This window comes from Mercurialis annua, linkage group LG7 (assembly GCF_937616625.2).
Source record: "Mercurialis annua linkage group LG7, ddMerAnnu1.2, whole genome shotgun sequence".
In the NCBI taxonomy this organism is placed as follows: domain Eukaryota; kingdom Viridiplantae; phylum Streptophyta; class Magnoliopsida; order Malpighiales; family Euphorbiaceae; genus Mercurialis; species Mercurialis annua.
The window spans coordinates 36941096-36953658 of record NC_065576.1 but is presented as its reverse complement, the minus strand read 5'-3'; the positions used below and the strand labels follow the sequence as shown (position 1 = coordinate 36953658).

The window sequence follows — 12563 nt, the reverse complement described above, 5'->3', positions numbered from 1 at the left end:
CCGGCCAGTGGTCCGGTCTGAAACTGTGAAAAACCGGATCTTTTGATTGGACCGGGTTGGACCGGTTGAACCGGATTGAACCAGTAAAAAACTGGATGTTGAACCGGATCGGACCGGATTGAACCGGTAAAAAACCGGTGAATCAGTAAATTTTTTAATTTTTTTTAAATTTATTAAATTGGTTGAACCGGTCATTGAACCTGTTCAACCGGTTGAACCGGAAACCGATGGCCTCACCGGTTCGGCCACCGGTTCGATTTTTAAAACACCGCTCACCGCCACTCCTTAAGCCTCACTTCATGGCTTCTTAATATCTCCTATTTATTATATCTGATTATTATCTTCTCTAATTATTTTTCAAAAATCAAATTTTCTTTCTTGAAGAAGCAGACAAAATCCATTTTGAGATTCAAATTTTTTATGTGAAATCTGGTGGAAGAAAAACATTAGAGGTATAATACAGATAATATATTCATTTATTTGAATCATTTTTGTATAAATGATAGTAAATTAGATGTTTTAATAAATCAATTACTTTTAGGTGTAGTCTAACTTGATTTCATCTCTTTTTTCCTTTTTATATTTTGAAAATGGTTTCTTTGAAAAGAAAAATTAAAATTATTTACTTTATGACAAATGAAATAATTTTGAAATTATCTGGGGTTTTTTTCGAGTAATCGTCGTCAACTCTCTTTTAAACTTATATTATTTAATTTTTCTTTTCAATTTTTATTATCTTTAAAATATTTATTAAATGAACAATATTATGTTTTGTTTACAGTTATCACTTTCTTAATTTTGTAGTTACCATTTTTATTAAGTTTGAGTTTTTTTTCATAATATATTATCTATAGCTTTATCATTTTGAAAGAGTAACTTGTTTTAACTAACTTAAATTTTTTAATTCTTTGTAGATGTCCAACTCTGAGAAAAACAATTCTGATCAATTAGAGAATGATGGTGTTGAGGGCTCTGCTCAGCCTGTTCAAGCTGATACTGGAACTGAAAATGCAAAAATATTGCAAGGTAAAAAAAGGAAGCAAATTGTTAGTAGATCGATCGTCTGGGATCATTTTAAGCGTATAACCGACAACGACGGGAAGGTAATCAGCGTTAAGTGTTTATATTGTGCTAAAATTTACCAATCATCCACTAAGTTAAATGGCACATCTACACTTAGAGCTCATATGCTAGCTTGCCTTATGAATCCACAGAGTAGAGATACCAGACAAGCTTTACTTACTTTGCAGTCTACAATGAATGTCTCTGCTGTTGGTGAGGATGAGGGGAATGGAAAATTAGGAGCTTGGAAATTTTCTCAAGAATTAATCAGGAATGCTACAACCTTTATGATAATTGTTGATGAATTACCAATTAGGTTTGTTGAGGGAATTGGGTTCAAAAAATTGATGGATATTGCCTGCCCTAGGTTTAAAATCCCATCTAGGTGGACTGTAACTAGGGATTGCTTTCAGCTATACCTTGATGAAAAGTTGAAACTTAAAGCCTTTTTAAAAAATCGCAGTCAAAGGGTAAGTATAACTTCTGATAGTTGGACAAGCATTCAACGAATTAACTATATGTATCTTACCTGCCATTGGCTAGATGATGAGTGGAAATTGCATAAAAGAATTTTATCATTTATTCCAGTTATTGGACATCGGGGTGAGTACATCGCTAAGTCATTAGAGAATTGGTAACTAGAGTGGGGACTTAAAAGTATTTTCACAATTACTATGGATAATGCTTCGAGCAATGATGTGGCAGTTTCAACTTTCAAGAAAAAAATTAATTTCATGGGGAACATCTGTGTCTAAAGGTCGATATTTGCATATGAGATGCATAGCGCATATTTTAAACTTGGTTGTTAATGACGGATTGAAAGATATGCATGTCTCTATCAAAAAAAGTAAGGGATTGTGTTAGGTACATCAGAAACAGCCCCACAAGGCTTAAAAAATTTAAAGACCTTGCCACATTTGTTGAAATAGAAACAAAAAAGTGTTTTTCCCTTGATGTTCCTACCCAATGGAACTCTACATTTCTAATGCTTGAAACTGCTTCCTTGTGTGAAAAGGCATTTGAAAAATATGATGAGGAGGAGTCGTCATTTCAGACAGATATGCAAAACAATTTACCCAACTCTCTTGATAGGGAAATGATTAGAAAATTTTCTGAATGTTTATCTCATTTTTATGCGGTGACTATACGCATTTCTGGATCCTTATATGTAACTTCCAACATGCATTTTCAAGATATTAGTGATCTGCATATGGTATTAATTAATTGATATGATGGACAGTGAAGATATTGATGTTAAGAATATGGGTCAGAAGATGAAGAGCAAATTTGATAAGTATTGGGGTGACCCCGATAAAATGAATAAACTGATTTTTATTGCATATGTGTTTGACCCTTCTGCTAAGCTAGATGGAATGGAGTATTCACTAACATCAATGTTTGATGATGAAAAAGGTTCAAATCTGTTTCAATCTGTTAAGTGTGAGCTTGCTCTTTTATTTGATGAGTAAAAGTCTATGTATGAAATTGTTGTTGATGAAAGCAATGTGTGTTCTCAATCGAATTTGAACCTACGCGAGGGAGTCCATTCTACAATATCAGCTCGAGTTTGTGGTGTTAAAAAGCTTGAATCACTTACGAAAGCTAGATTTAAAAAGCATAGAAAGGAAAAAGGCAGCCTAGCTAACAAGAAGAGTGAGCTGGAAATTTATCTTAGTGAGTCCCTCATTGAGGATGATGATAATTTTGATGTATTGAAGTGGTGGAAGCTCAACTCATAGCGTTTTCCGATCCTATCCAAAATGGCTCGTGATACTCTTGCTATTCCCATATCTACCGTCGCTTCCGAATCAGCTTTTATTACCGGTGGTAGGGTACTGGACTGTTTTAGAAGTTCCTTAACTCCTAGATTGGCAGAAGCATTAATATGTGCGCAAGATTGGCTTAGAGCATCGAACCTTCCTTTGATAGTTGAGGAATCAATTGATGAGCTTGAGTTGTTTGAGCAAGGTTGTATATTTGTTTTTGTCCTACTTTTTATTTCTTTATTATTATTGGTTTTCTTTTGCTTCTTGATTATAATATGTTTTTTTTTTCAGAGTTGCCGAATCATGGGCCTCTTGCTGGCTGAAAATGCAGCCTGGACAGCATCTTTTGATGCTGTATTTTGTTTTTTGGGCAAAGAGATGGTGTTTTTTTTTGGGAGAAATTGTAAAATGGTCAAATTTTCCAAGTTTAGGCAACAAGCAGTGACGAAGCCAGACCACGATTTCAAGTAGTGCACAATTTAATTATAAAAAGTATAAATATAATATCATAAAAAATATATATTAAAAAATAATTATTAAAAAATTGATCAAATACTATATATATTTTTGTTTTAATTATTTTATTTTATATTTTTATTGGTTTAGCCAAATTAACCGACTAATTCGGCTAGTTTAGTTTTCTATTTTCAATATTTTAATTAATTCAATTAAATCAGTTTTTAGTTAAAATTAATAATTTGATTGGTTCAAGAGATATTATAATTCAGGTTGATTTGATTTTATTTAATCTAACGGTTCTTATATTTGTCCAATGATCATTTCATAACCATAAACAATGAATTAGGTAACACAAAAACGAATATTGGGAAATGGGACACTCAGATACGGATAAATAATGTTATTTTAAAGTTTTCTATGTAAAAAGTGAAGTTTCGTGTTTGAAATGTCACATTTTCGAAAAGTTCTTAGAACGAGACACATTAAATAAATAAAATGTACATGTTACCTAGACAATAAATAAATTCATTAACTAACTTATTATAGATAACGAGTGCTCTTGTAGCACAATAATAATCGTGTTCGAGTCTCACTCTCTCCTTCCTAATTATAAAAAAAAAACTTATTATAAATTGCTCCTATGGCTAAGCAAACGTACATTTAAATTAAATTATATGGATTAAATTTGACTAAAGGCTTTGATAATTTATTTGGTTCGGTCCATAAAATGTTATGGTTAAGATTTGTGAATTTTTGACTAACTAAATTACCTAAATATTTTATATATTTTATGTAACTAATTATTTTTTTAATTTTTTTAAAAGTGAATTTTTTTTTGAGGTAGGGCCCAGGCACTGCCTGGCCCTACCTTGTCTCCGTCAATGGCAACAAGCATGATAATTTTTTGGTTTTGATGGTCTGAATTCAAGAGACTTTGATAGTCTTAATTCAGCTTTTAATGAAGTGCATCTATTAACGTCAAAACAATGTTTATCGCTGATAACTCAACTACTCATATGGACAAGGTATGTGATATTAATAATAATATGCTTGAAGTAGATTATAATTTTGTGAACTATCTATGTTTCAAAAATTGTGATCTGGTCCATTTTTTCAAGTTCAGGTAGCAAGTGTGATACATTTTTGGTTTTGATGGCCTGAATTCAAAAGATTTGAGAACAAAGGGTCAACGCGCCCCCTAAACTTGTGATGCGGGGTCATATAGCCCAATTTATACTTTTTTGAGCAACTAACCCCAAAACTCTTCATTTTTAGGTCAAATAACCCATAATTTATATTTTTTATTTCAAAAAATAAATTTAGGATAATTATATCGCAACAATTAGAGAAGTATGTAATTATTTTTTTGCATCCCTCACCTTCGATTTGTATTTTATGCGTTTTAAAAATATAATTATGGGTTATTTGACCCAAAAATGAAGACTTTTGGGGTTAGTTGCTCAAAAAAATATAAATTGGGTTAGATGATCCCGTGTCACAAGTTTAGGGGGCGCGTTGACCCTTTGTTCAAAGATTTGATGGTTTGAATTCATCTTGAGTTGGCGCATCTACTCACCTCTAGGCATGGAAATATTGTTATCAGGTAATAGCTCAACCACTCATATGAAAACCTATATGATGAATATAATTGAGGTAGATAATAATTTTTTAAAAATTTATGTTTTAATAATTGTGTTCAACTATAAAAATGATTCATTTTTTAACTGAATTATCTCCTCTTGTCAGGCTTCTATCTTGATCATTAATTCTGTTTCTGGTGCATATGGATCTATGTATTAATCTAATGAATGGAGGTGATAATTTATGTTTTATCTTTATTTCTGATTTAGCTTATTGTTTGGGTTTTTCTTTTATCATCTTTCTATATGGCATTAACATTGGCATGAACATGTTTATTTTATTAATGTCTAATTTTTATGCATTCTTGTATATTGCAGATTCAAAATTCTGGTCTCATTACATAATTTGTTGAATGTCCCAGCTTCAGATTCCATCCACAGCATTGATGTCTTCAGTTACTCTTGTGGTTCACCTGATTTTGAGTTGCCTGCGATTTTGAAAAGTGGTCATTCCTTGTGCTTGGAGCATTTTTTTGATGCATATGCATCCACCTCTCTATATATGTTTCATACTTTATCATTATTTGATAGATTAAGATGAATTATTTACAGCATGTATGGATTTTAGTTAAACAGGTTTTCAACATCTATTATTACGATGTATACTTAGGGAAATATGTATTAAAGTTCTCATTTGTTGGTGTATGCTTACTTAAATAGATTTTTGGACTTTTAATATGTGAAGTTCAATTAAAATGTTTCAGGGTCTAATTAAGAGGTTACAAACCGAAGTTAAAAACCCAAACCGAACCGAACCGACTAATATTCGGTTAAAATAAATTTCGGTTTTCAATAAAAAATACAATTCAGTTCAACCATAGTTTAAACTTCGGTTATTTCGGTTTTGACAAATTATAAACTGAACCGACCGATGCACACCACTAGTTCACATGAATTACGAATGTGGAGGTGGCAGAACTTATGGCTATTAGATTCAGAGTAGAGATGACAATAGTTGCAGGTTTTAAGAAGTTACACATTTAAGTTACACATCGCGTTCAAAATACTGATAGTGCAATGGTGCAATGGATCATCGTCAGTTGATATGGGAAACAGTACAGAACATATCATGTTCTCGCACGTACGAAAAGATGGAAATCGCTTGGCACATTCTTTAGCTAAATGAGGTTTTAGAATAGAATCATAGTTTTGTTACAAACGAATAGAAAAACATTGTAATGACTGATATTTTTCTGTAATAAAATCCTACCTCATTCTAAAAAAAAGTAGTTATACAAATGATAAACTTTGGTTAGAAAAAGATAAAAGTGTAGAAAATATTAATTACTAAAAATAGAAAGTAAAGTGAAATATTTTAAAATTAAGATGGTGAAAAAAATTACAAAAAGTTAGAATAGTGATTATCTTTTAGTTAAATAATTAAATAAAAATAAAAAATCTTTCTATCTGAATAGATTTTATCCTAATAGTATCGCCCATTTATTTAAGACTAGTTGATAGTCTCTTTTTTTTTTGAGAGAAAAGATGAGTTTTATTAATCAATCACAAGAGACATTAATAAGTTCATTCACCGGGAAAGGAACGCTCCCGTTACAAATATAATCTTTATCATAAAATACTCCCCATTTTGCCAAAGCATGGGCAACATGGTTGCATTGACGACGAGCAAACTTGAAGACAACGTTGCTACCCTTCACCAAATCCAGACAATCCTCAATCACCAACTGAATAGGATCAATCGCACTTGACGGGTTCAACAGTCTGCTGATAACATTTGAGGCATAGGATTCAAATACCAACTGAGTACCCAAAAACGTTGAAGCTAGCTGAATTCCGAAAAGTACAGCGTGGGCTTCGGCAAGCTCAGCATCCACAACACCTTGCATCAGTTTAACTCCCCACCTTAACACCCTTCCATTCTCATCCCTGCAAATAGCACTGGAGACAGAGCGGTTCTTAGCAGCTGATATCGCAGCGTCAGTGTTAATCTTCACCGTCCCCGTGGCTGGAGGTTCCCATTCTACAAGAACAGGAGGTCGCAGAGCATTAGACCGACGGTCAGAAGCTGATCGTTGGTCAGACCTGGGGTAGACAGACCGGAAAAGCAAATCAGGAGGGTGGCGATTATTGTCAAAGACAATATTATTACGATCCAGCCAGATAACCCACAAACTCATGACGAAAATATGAACTTCATCTTTCTTAAGCCGGTTGAACATCTGCAAGATCCAATCCTTCATACACAAGCTATTGAAGCTATCCGTACGAAGATTTAGAGGGGGAGATCAGCCATAGGCCACGAACAACCTCACAATCCTTTAGAGCATGTAACTGAGACTCCTCTACAACACCACACCTAGGGCATAACTCTGATGACGCAGGAATCCGACGAGCCAACTTTGCGTTGCATGGAAGAGATTCGTGCAAAATACGCCAAATGAAATGACGAACCTTAGGTTGCACTGAGAGCCGCCAAATTCTCTTCCATAGACCATCGTTATTATGTGAGGAAGACGATGATGCTACGTCCCTGTGAAGAACCTTGCAAGCCTGATAGTATCCCGATTTCACCGTATAAAAACCGTTCCTATTGAACGTCCAAAAAAGCTTGTCTGGCGGAAGATTCCTGCTAAGTGGGATTTTGAGAACGTTGGATACGTCATCTGATGAAAAACAATTCTGGAGCTTCTCAACATCCCATCGGCCATCAGCAGTTAAGAAGTATTTCACCTTACACCCCACCTGAACATTTGAAAAAACCCATTGGCCGCATAATGGAACTTTGCGTGATCCAGTTATCACGGATAACATCCACTTTCTCCCCGTTACCTATTCTCCACGCAACTCCTGTGTCAAGGACTCGTTTTCCTTCCATGATGCTTTGCCAAAGAAAACTCGACCCCCTCCGAGCTCCTGCCTGCAAGAAGTCAGTGTGCTGAAAATATTTCGCTTTTAAAACTCTGGCACATAAGGAATGAGGGTCCTGCGCTAGCTTCCACGCCTGTTTAGCTAACATAGCTAAATTAAAAGCATGGAGATTCCGAAAGCCTAGACCACCCTCGCTCTTTGGTTTGCAAATAGACTGCCAACTCACCCATGAAATCTTGTTTTTGTCATCAGTACCGCTCCACCAAAATTTCGAGATAATGCTCCTCATCTCATTACAAAAAGTAACTGGGAGTGCAAAACAACTCATAACATACGTGGGAATTGATTGGGCTATTGACTTGATAAGCACCTCGCGACCTGCTTTCGAAAGAAACTTCTCTTTCCACCCGAGAACTCTCTTATGAAGCCGTTCTTTAAGGAACGCAAAGATGGGTTTCTTAGACCGTCCGACTAGCGTGGGCATACCCAGGTACTTTTTGAAGTAGTCGACTACCCTGAACCCCAACATCTCAGCCAATTCAGTTCTATGATTTTGAGCAACACCTGTGCTAAAAAACATTTCTGATTTATCAATATTAACGACCTGGCCCGAAGCTTCTTCATACGACGTGATTATTTCCTTCAGAGCCCTCCCCTCCCGAGATGAAGCCTTAATGAAAAGGACACTGTCATCAGCAAACAACAAGTGACTAATCCGAGGACCACCCCTGCAGACCCTACCACCCGATATCACTCTATCTCGGATACCTTTCCTTATAAGAGCAGAAAATCCCTCCGAACAAATCAGGAACAAATATGGCGACAAGGGGTCACCTTGACGCAAGCCCCGCTCTGGGTAAAGCAGACCAAAAGGAGTCCCATTAATGAGGAACGAAAAGGAGACTGACGAGATACAAACCATAATCAGCCGAATAAAATGATGTGGAAATCCCATTTTCTCCAATACTCTCTCAATAAAGCTCCACTCCACCCTGTCGTAAGCCTTACTCATGTCAAGTTTCAGAGCGACCGCTCCTTGCTTCCCTTGCGACCGCTTTGCCATAGAATGAAAAACCTCAAAGGCAATCATAGCATTATCCGTGATCATTCTTCCCGGAACAAAAGCACTCTGAGCTTCATCAATCAACCCAGATAGCACACCTTTAAGTCTATTAGCAATTACTTTAGCTATTAACTTATAGATTACGTTGCAAAGACTTATAGGTCGAAGATCTTTCATAGTCTCAGGGGTAGCAATCTTCGGAATGAGAGTGAGAAAAGTGTGATTAGCACGGCTGGGCATAGTTCCAGTAGAGAGGAAATCCAAAATACAGGCGATAACGTCTTTCCCCACCACATGCCAATAGGAATTATAAAACAGGACAGGCATACCATCAGGTCCTGGAGCCTTTAGCGATCCCATTTGTTTGAGAGCCGCAATAACTTCCTCTTCGCTGAACGGACGTTGCAGATCTGAGAATTGTTCAGCTGTGAGAGCCGAATCAATGCATGCCAACACTCTGTCTTGGTTCGTAGGGTAGGAGGTAGTGAACAACTGCCGATAATACTCCTCAACCACGGTAAAAACCTCCTTTCCTTGCTTCCACGTCCCACTTCCATCTTGGATACGATGGATAAAATTGTTCTTTTTCCTATTTGATGCTTTATTATGGAAGAACTTTGTATTGCGATCTCCCTCCCGCAACCAATCTGCCCTCGACCTCTGCTTCCACATTATTTCTTCTGTCGTAAGGATATCATCCAGCTCAGCCGAGACCTGCTGACACCGCTCATAGACCCTGTCTGGGTCGGTATGATTTTGAAGCTGTAACAGCTCCTCAAGCTTTTGTTTTTTGCTTTTGTTAACAGCTCCAAAGTTTGAGAGAGCCCAACTCTTGAGATTCGCCCCACAAGCTTCAATCTTGGTCATAAAATCCATGCTACCCATTCCCGACTCCCTCCAAGCTTCCGAGACCACCCCATCAAAATTATCATTCGTCATCCACATCTGTTCGAAGCGGAACGGTCTAGATCTAGGAACCCCACCACTCGACCGATCTAAACCCGTAGAGTCAAGGAGAATGGGGCAATGGTCTGACTTATACCTTGAAATATGAGATACAAGCCAACCCGGGTGGGATTCCTGCCATTTCATATTGGCCACAAATCTGTCAAGACGAATTTGTATGAGATTGTCATCCCGTCGTCTGTTGGACCAGGTGTAGATACCACCTTTGTGCCCCAAATCAGCTACACCACAACTATCAAGAGCCTCTCGAAACATATCCATCTCCCGTTGGTCACTATCTCTCCCCCCATACTTCTCGCCATGAAATAAATGAAGATTAAAGTCACCAAATATAACCTGCGGTTGTGTAGCAACACACCGCAAATCCTTAATAAGCTCACAGGTCCGAGACTTATATTGAGATTCAGACCAACCGTACATCCCGATGCCCATCCAAGAATTATCTATTGAAGCCTCCGTTACCATAAAAGCCACATGATTATGCGATGAAGTAACAATGTTAACATCAATAGTTTTCCTCCAGAAAAGAGCCAATCCACCCTTCCTACCATCAGAATCAACTATAAAGGAATTAAAAGAGTTAAAAAAACTAAGTAAATTACCAAATTCACTCGACCGATCTAAACCCGTAGAGTCAAGGAGAATGGGGCAATGGTCTGACTTATACCTTGAAAGATGAGATACAAGCCAACCCGGGTGGGATTCCTGCCATTTCATATTGGCCACAAATCTGTCAAGACGAATTTGTATGAGATTGTCATCCCGTCGTCTGTTGGACCAGGTGTAGATACCACCTTTGTGCCCCAAATCAGCTACACCACAACTATCAAGAGCCTCTCGAAACATATCCATCTCCCGTTGGTCACTATCTCTCCCCCCATACTTCTCGCCATGAAATAAATGAAGATTAAAGTCACCAAATATAACCTGCGGTTATGTAGCAACACACCGCGAATCCTTAATAAGCTCACAGGTCCGAGACTTATATTGAGATTCAGACCAACCGTACATCCCGATGCCCATCCAAGAATTATCTATTGAAGCCTCTGTTACCATAAAAGCCACATGATTATGCGATGAAGTAACAATGTTAACATCAATAGTTTTCCTCCAGAAAAGAGCCAATCCACCCTTCCTACCATCAGAATCAACTATAAAGGAATTAAAGGAGTTAAAAAAACTAAGTAAATTACCAAATTCACTGCGAACTAACTTTGTTTCAATCAAAAAGAAAATGTCTGGGGAATTATTCTTAATGAATAATTTAAGAGCCCGAACCGTCCAAGAATTCCCCAATCCCTGGAGGTTCCAACTGAAGATTTTCATTGCATCCGGCGAGACTGGTCAACAGTCTCCGCCGATATCTCAATATTTTCGAACCTATTCATCAACCCATCTCTTACTTTTTTAGAGAAAAGGTCATCAGAATCCTCTCCTGTCAAATCACTGCGAGCTCTCTTCATGGCATTCTTCTTACTGCCCTCCCCAACCTCCACCATACTTTTCTTTCTTCCAGCTCTACTTCGAGAACAGGACCCCTCAAGACTTGATTTCCTGCCAACTTTAAGCTGATTAGAGGTACCCCCTTGAAAACTAACAGATTGTGCCGTATCCACGAACTGAGCTTGTTGAATGTTCACGTCAACTAACTCATTTACTCTTACAGCCTGCTGCTCTCCCTGGACTGCTGCATTCTCACCGTTAACCATTCCACGTTCAGGCCCCGTCCTGCTAGGGAGAGACGGGTTTTGACTACCTCCAACATCTGCGTCAAGTATACCCGGATTAAGGTTCAGTTCTCTCCTCACCTCTCTAAAGTTAACCCCACCGCAATTCTGAGAAACGTCAACAGCTGGTTCCTCGACCCTAGTGACTCTAACTGTAGGGTTTGATCTAGGAGCCATCATACTCCGTTTGCGTGGGGTAGCCCGTAGGCCTGGTCCATACGGCCAGTCAGTCACGTCTGTCTCTTCTGGCTTATCCTCACATTCAGCCACCAGATGGTTCAACATACCACACCAATAGCAAAAATTCTGAATTCGCTCATACTTGAAGGGTATCCAACACTGTTCTCCAAGGGGATTTATGACTTTGGTACCTCTAATAATGGGTTTAGAGGTATCCAAATTAACCCTAGCTCTACCATACCGGTTACACTCGCCATTGTCACCATCCACCTCCATGATACGACCCAGCTTTCCCCCAATCTTGCTTATTGCAGCCCTACCCCTACAGTTCATAGGGAGATTATAGATTCTAACCCAAACTGGGCAGAATTTTAAGATCATATTGTTGGGTTGCATGTTTCCTGACATAGGTTCAAGGATAATGAGCTGTTTGTCAAAATTCCACGGCCCCTCGTTCAATATTCTGTTTTTGTCAATCTTAGTCGCAAACTCACAAACAAATAGGTCCTCTCTCCAATATCCCTAACTGAACAACCTTTAGCAAGTCTCCAAGCGTTCGTCAAAGCATTCTTCATATGGGTAATATTGTAAGGTTTTTGCGTCAAAACCCGACCTACAAGACTCAGTTCAGCCTTCTGTTCTGCATTCTCATCAACCACATCTTCCAAAGTAATGGTAGTTAACTCATCCTCTGTCAGACGCAGCTGTGAACAAGCTGCTACCAGCCCTTCCTCCATCAGAAACAAAAATACGAATAACCCACCTCAGAAAGGAGGCAAGGATACCGCACGTCGAACGGCGTAGAAAAATCAAAAGAAACGATAAAAAATCTTCACGTGGAAGAGGAACCCTAACCCTAGAAAACCTAGAG

At 37.8% G+C, this 12563-nt stretch overlaps 1 protein-coding gene across 1 annotated transcript; it reads right to left on the bottom strand.

The window, feature by feature from the left end:
• Window positions 1-6426: 6426 nt before the first annotated feature.
• LOC126657122 (uncharacterized) lies at window positions 6427-11111 on the bottom strand. Its single transcript, XM_050351757.1, has 5 exons — window positions 10979-11111; window positions 10839-10936; window positions 7698-10712; window positions 7196-7630; window positions 6427-7107 (listed from the first exon to the last, which is right to left on the bottom strand). Exons 1-5 carry the CDS (start codon window positions 11109-11111, stop codon window positions 6427-6429), a joined length of 4362 nt encoding a protein of 1453 aa, XP_050207714.1.
• Between the last annotated feature and the right edge of the window lie 1452 nt (window positions 11112-12563).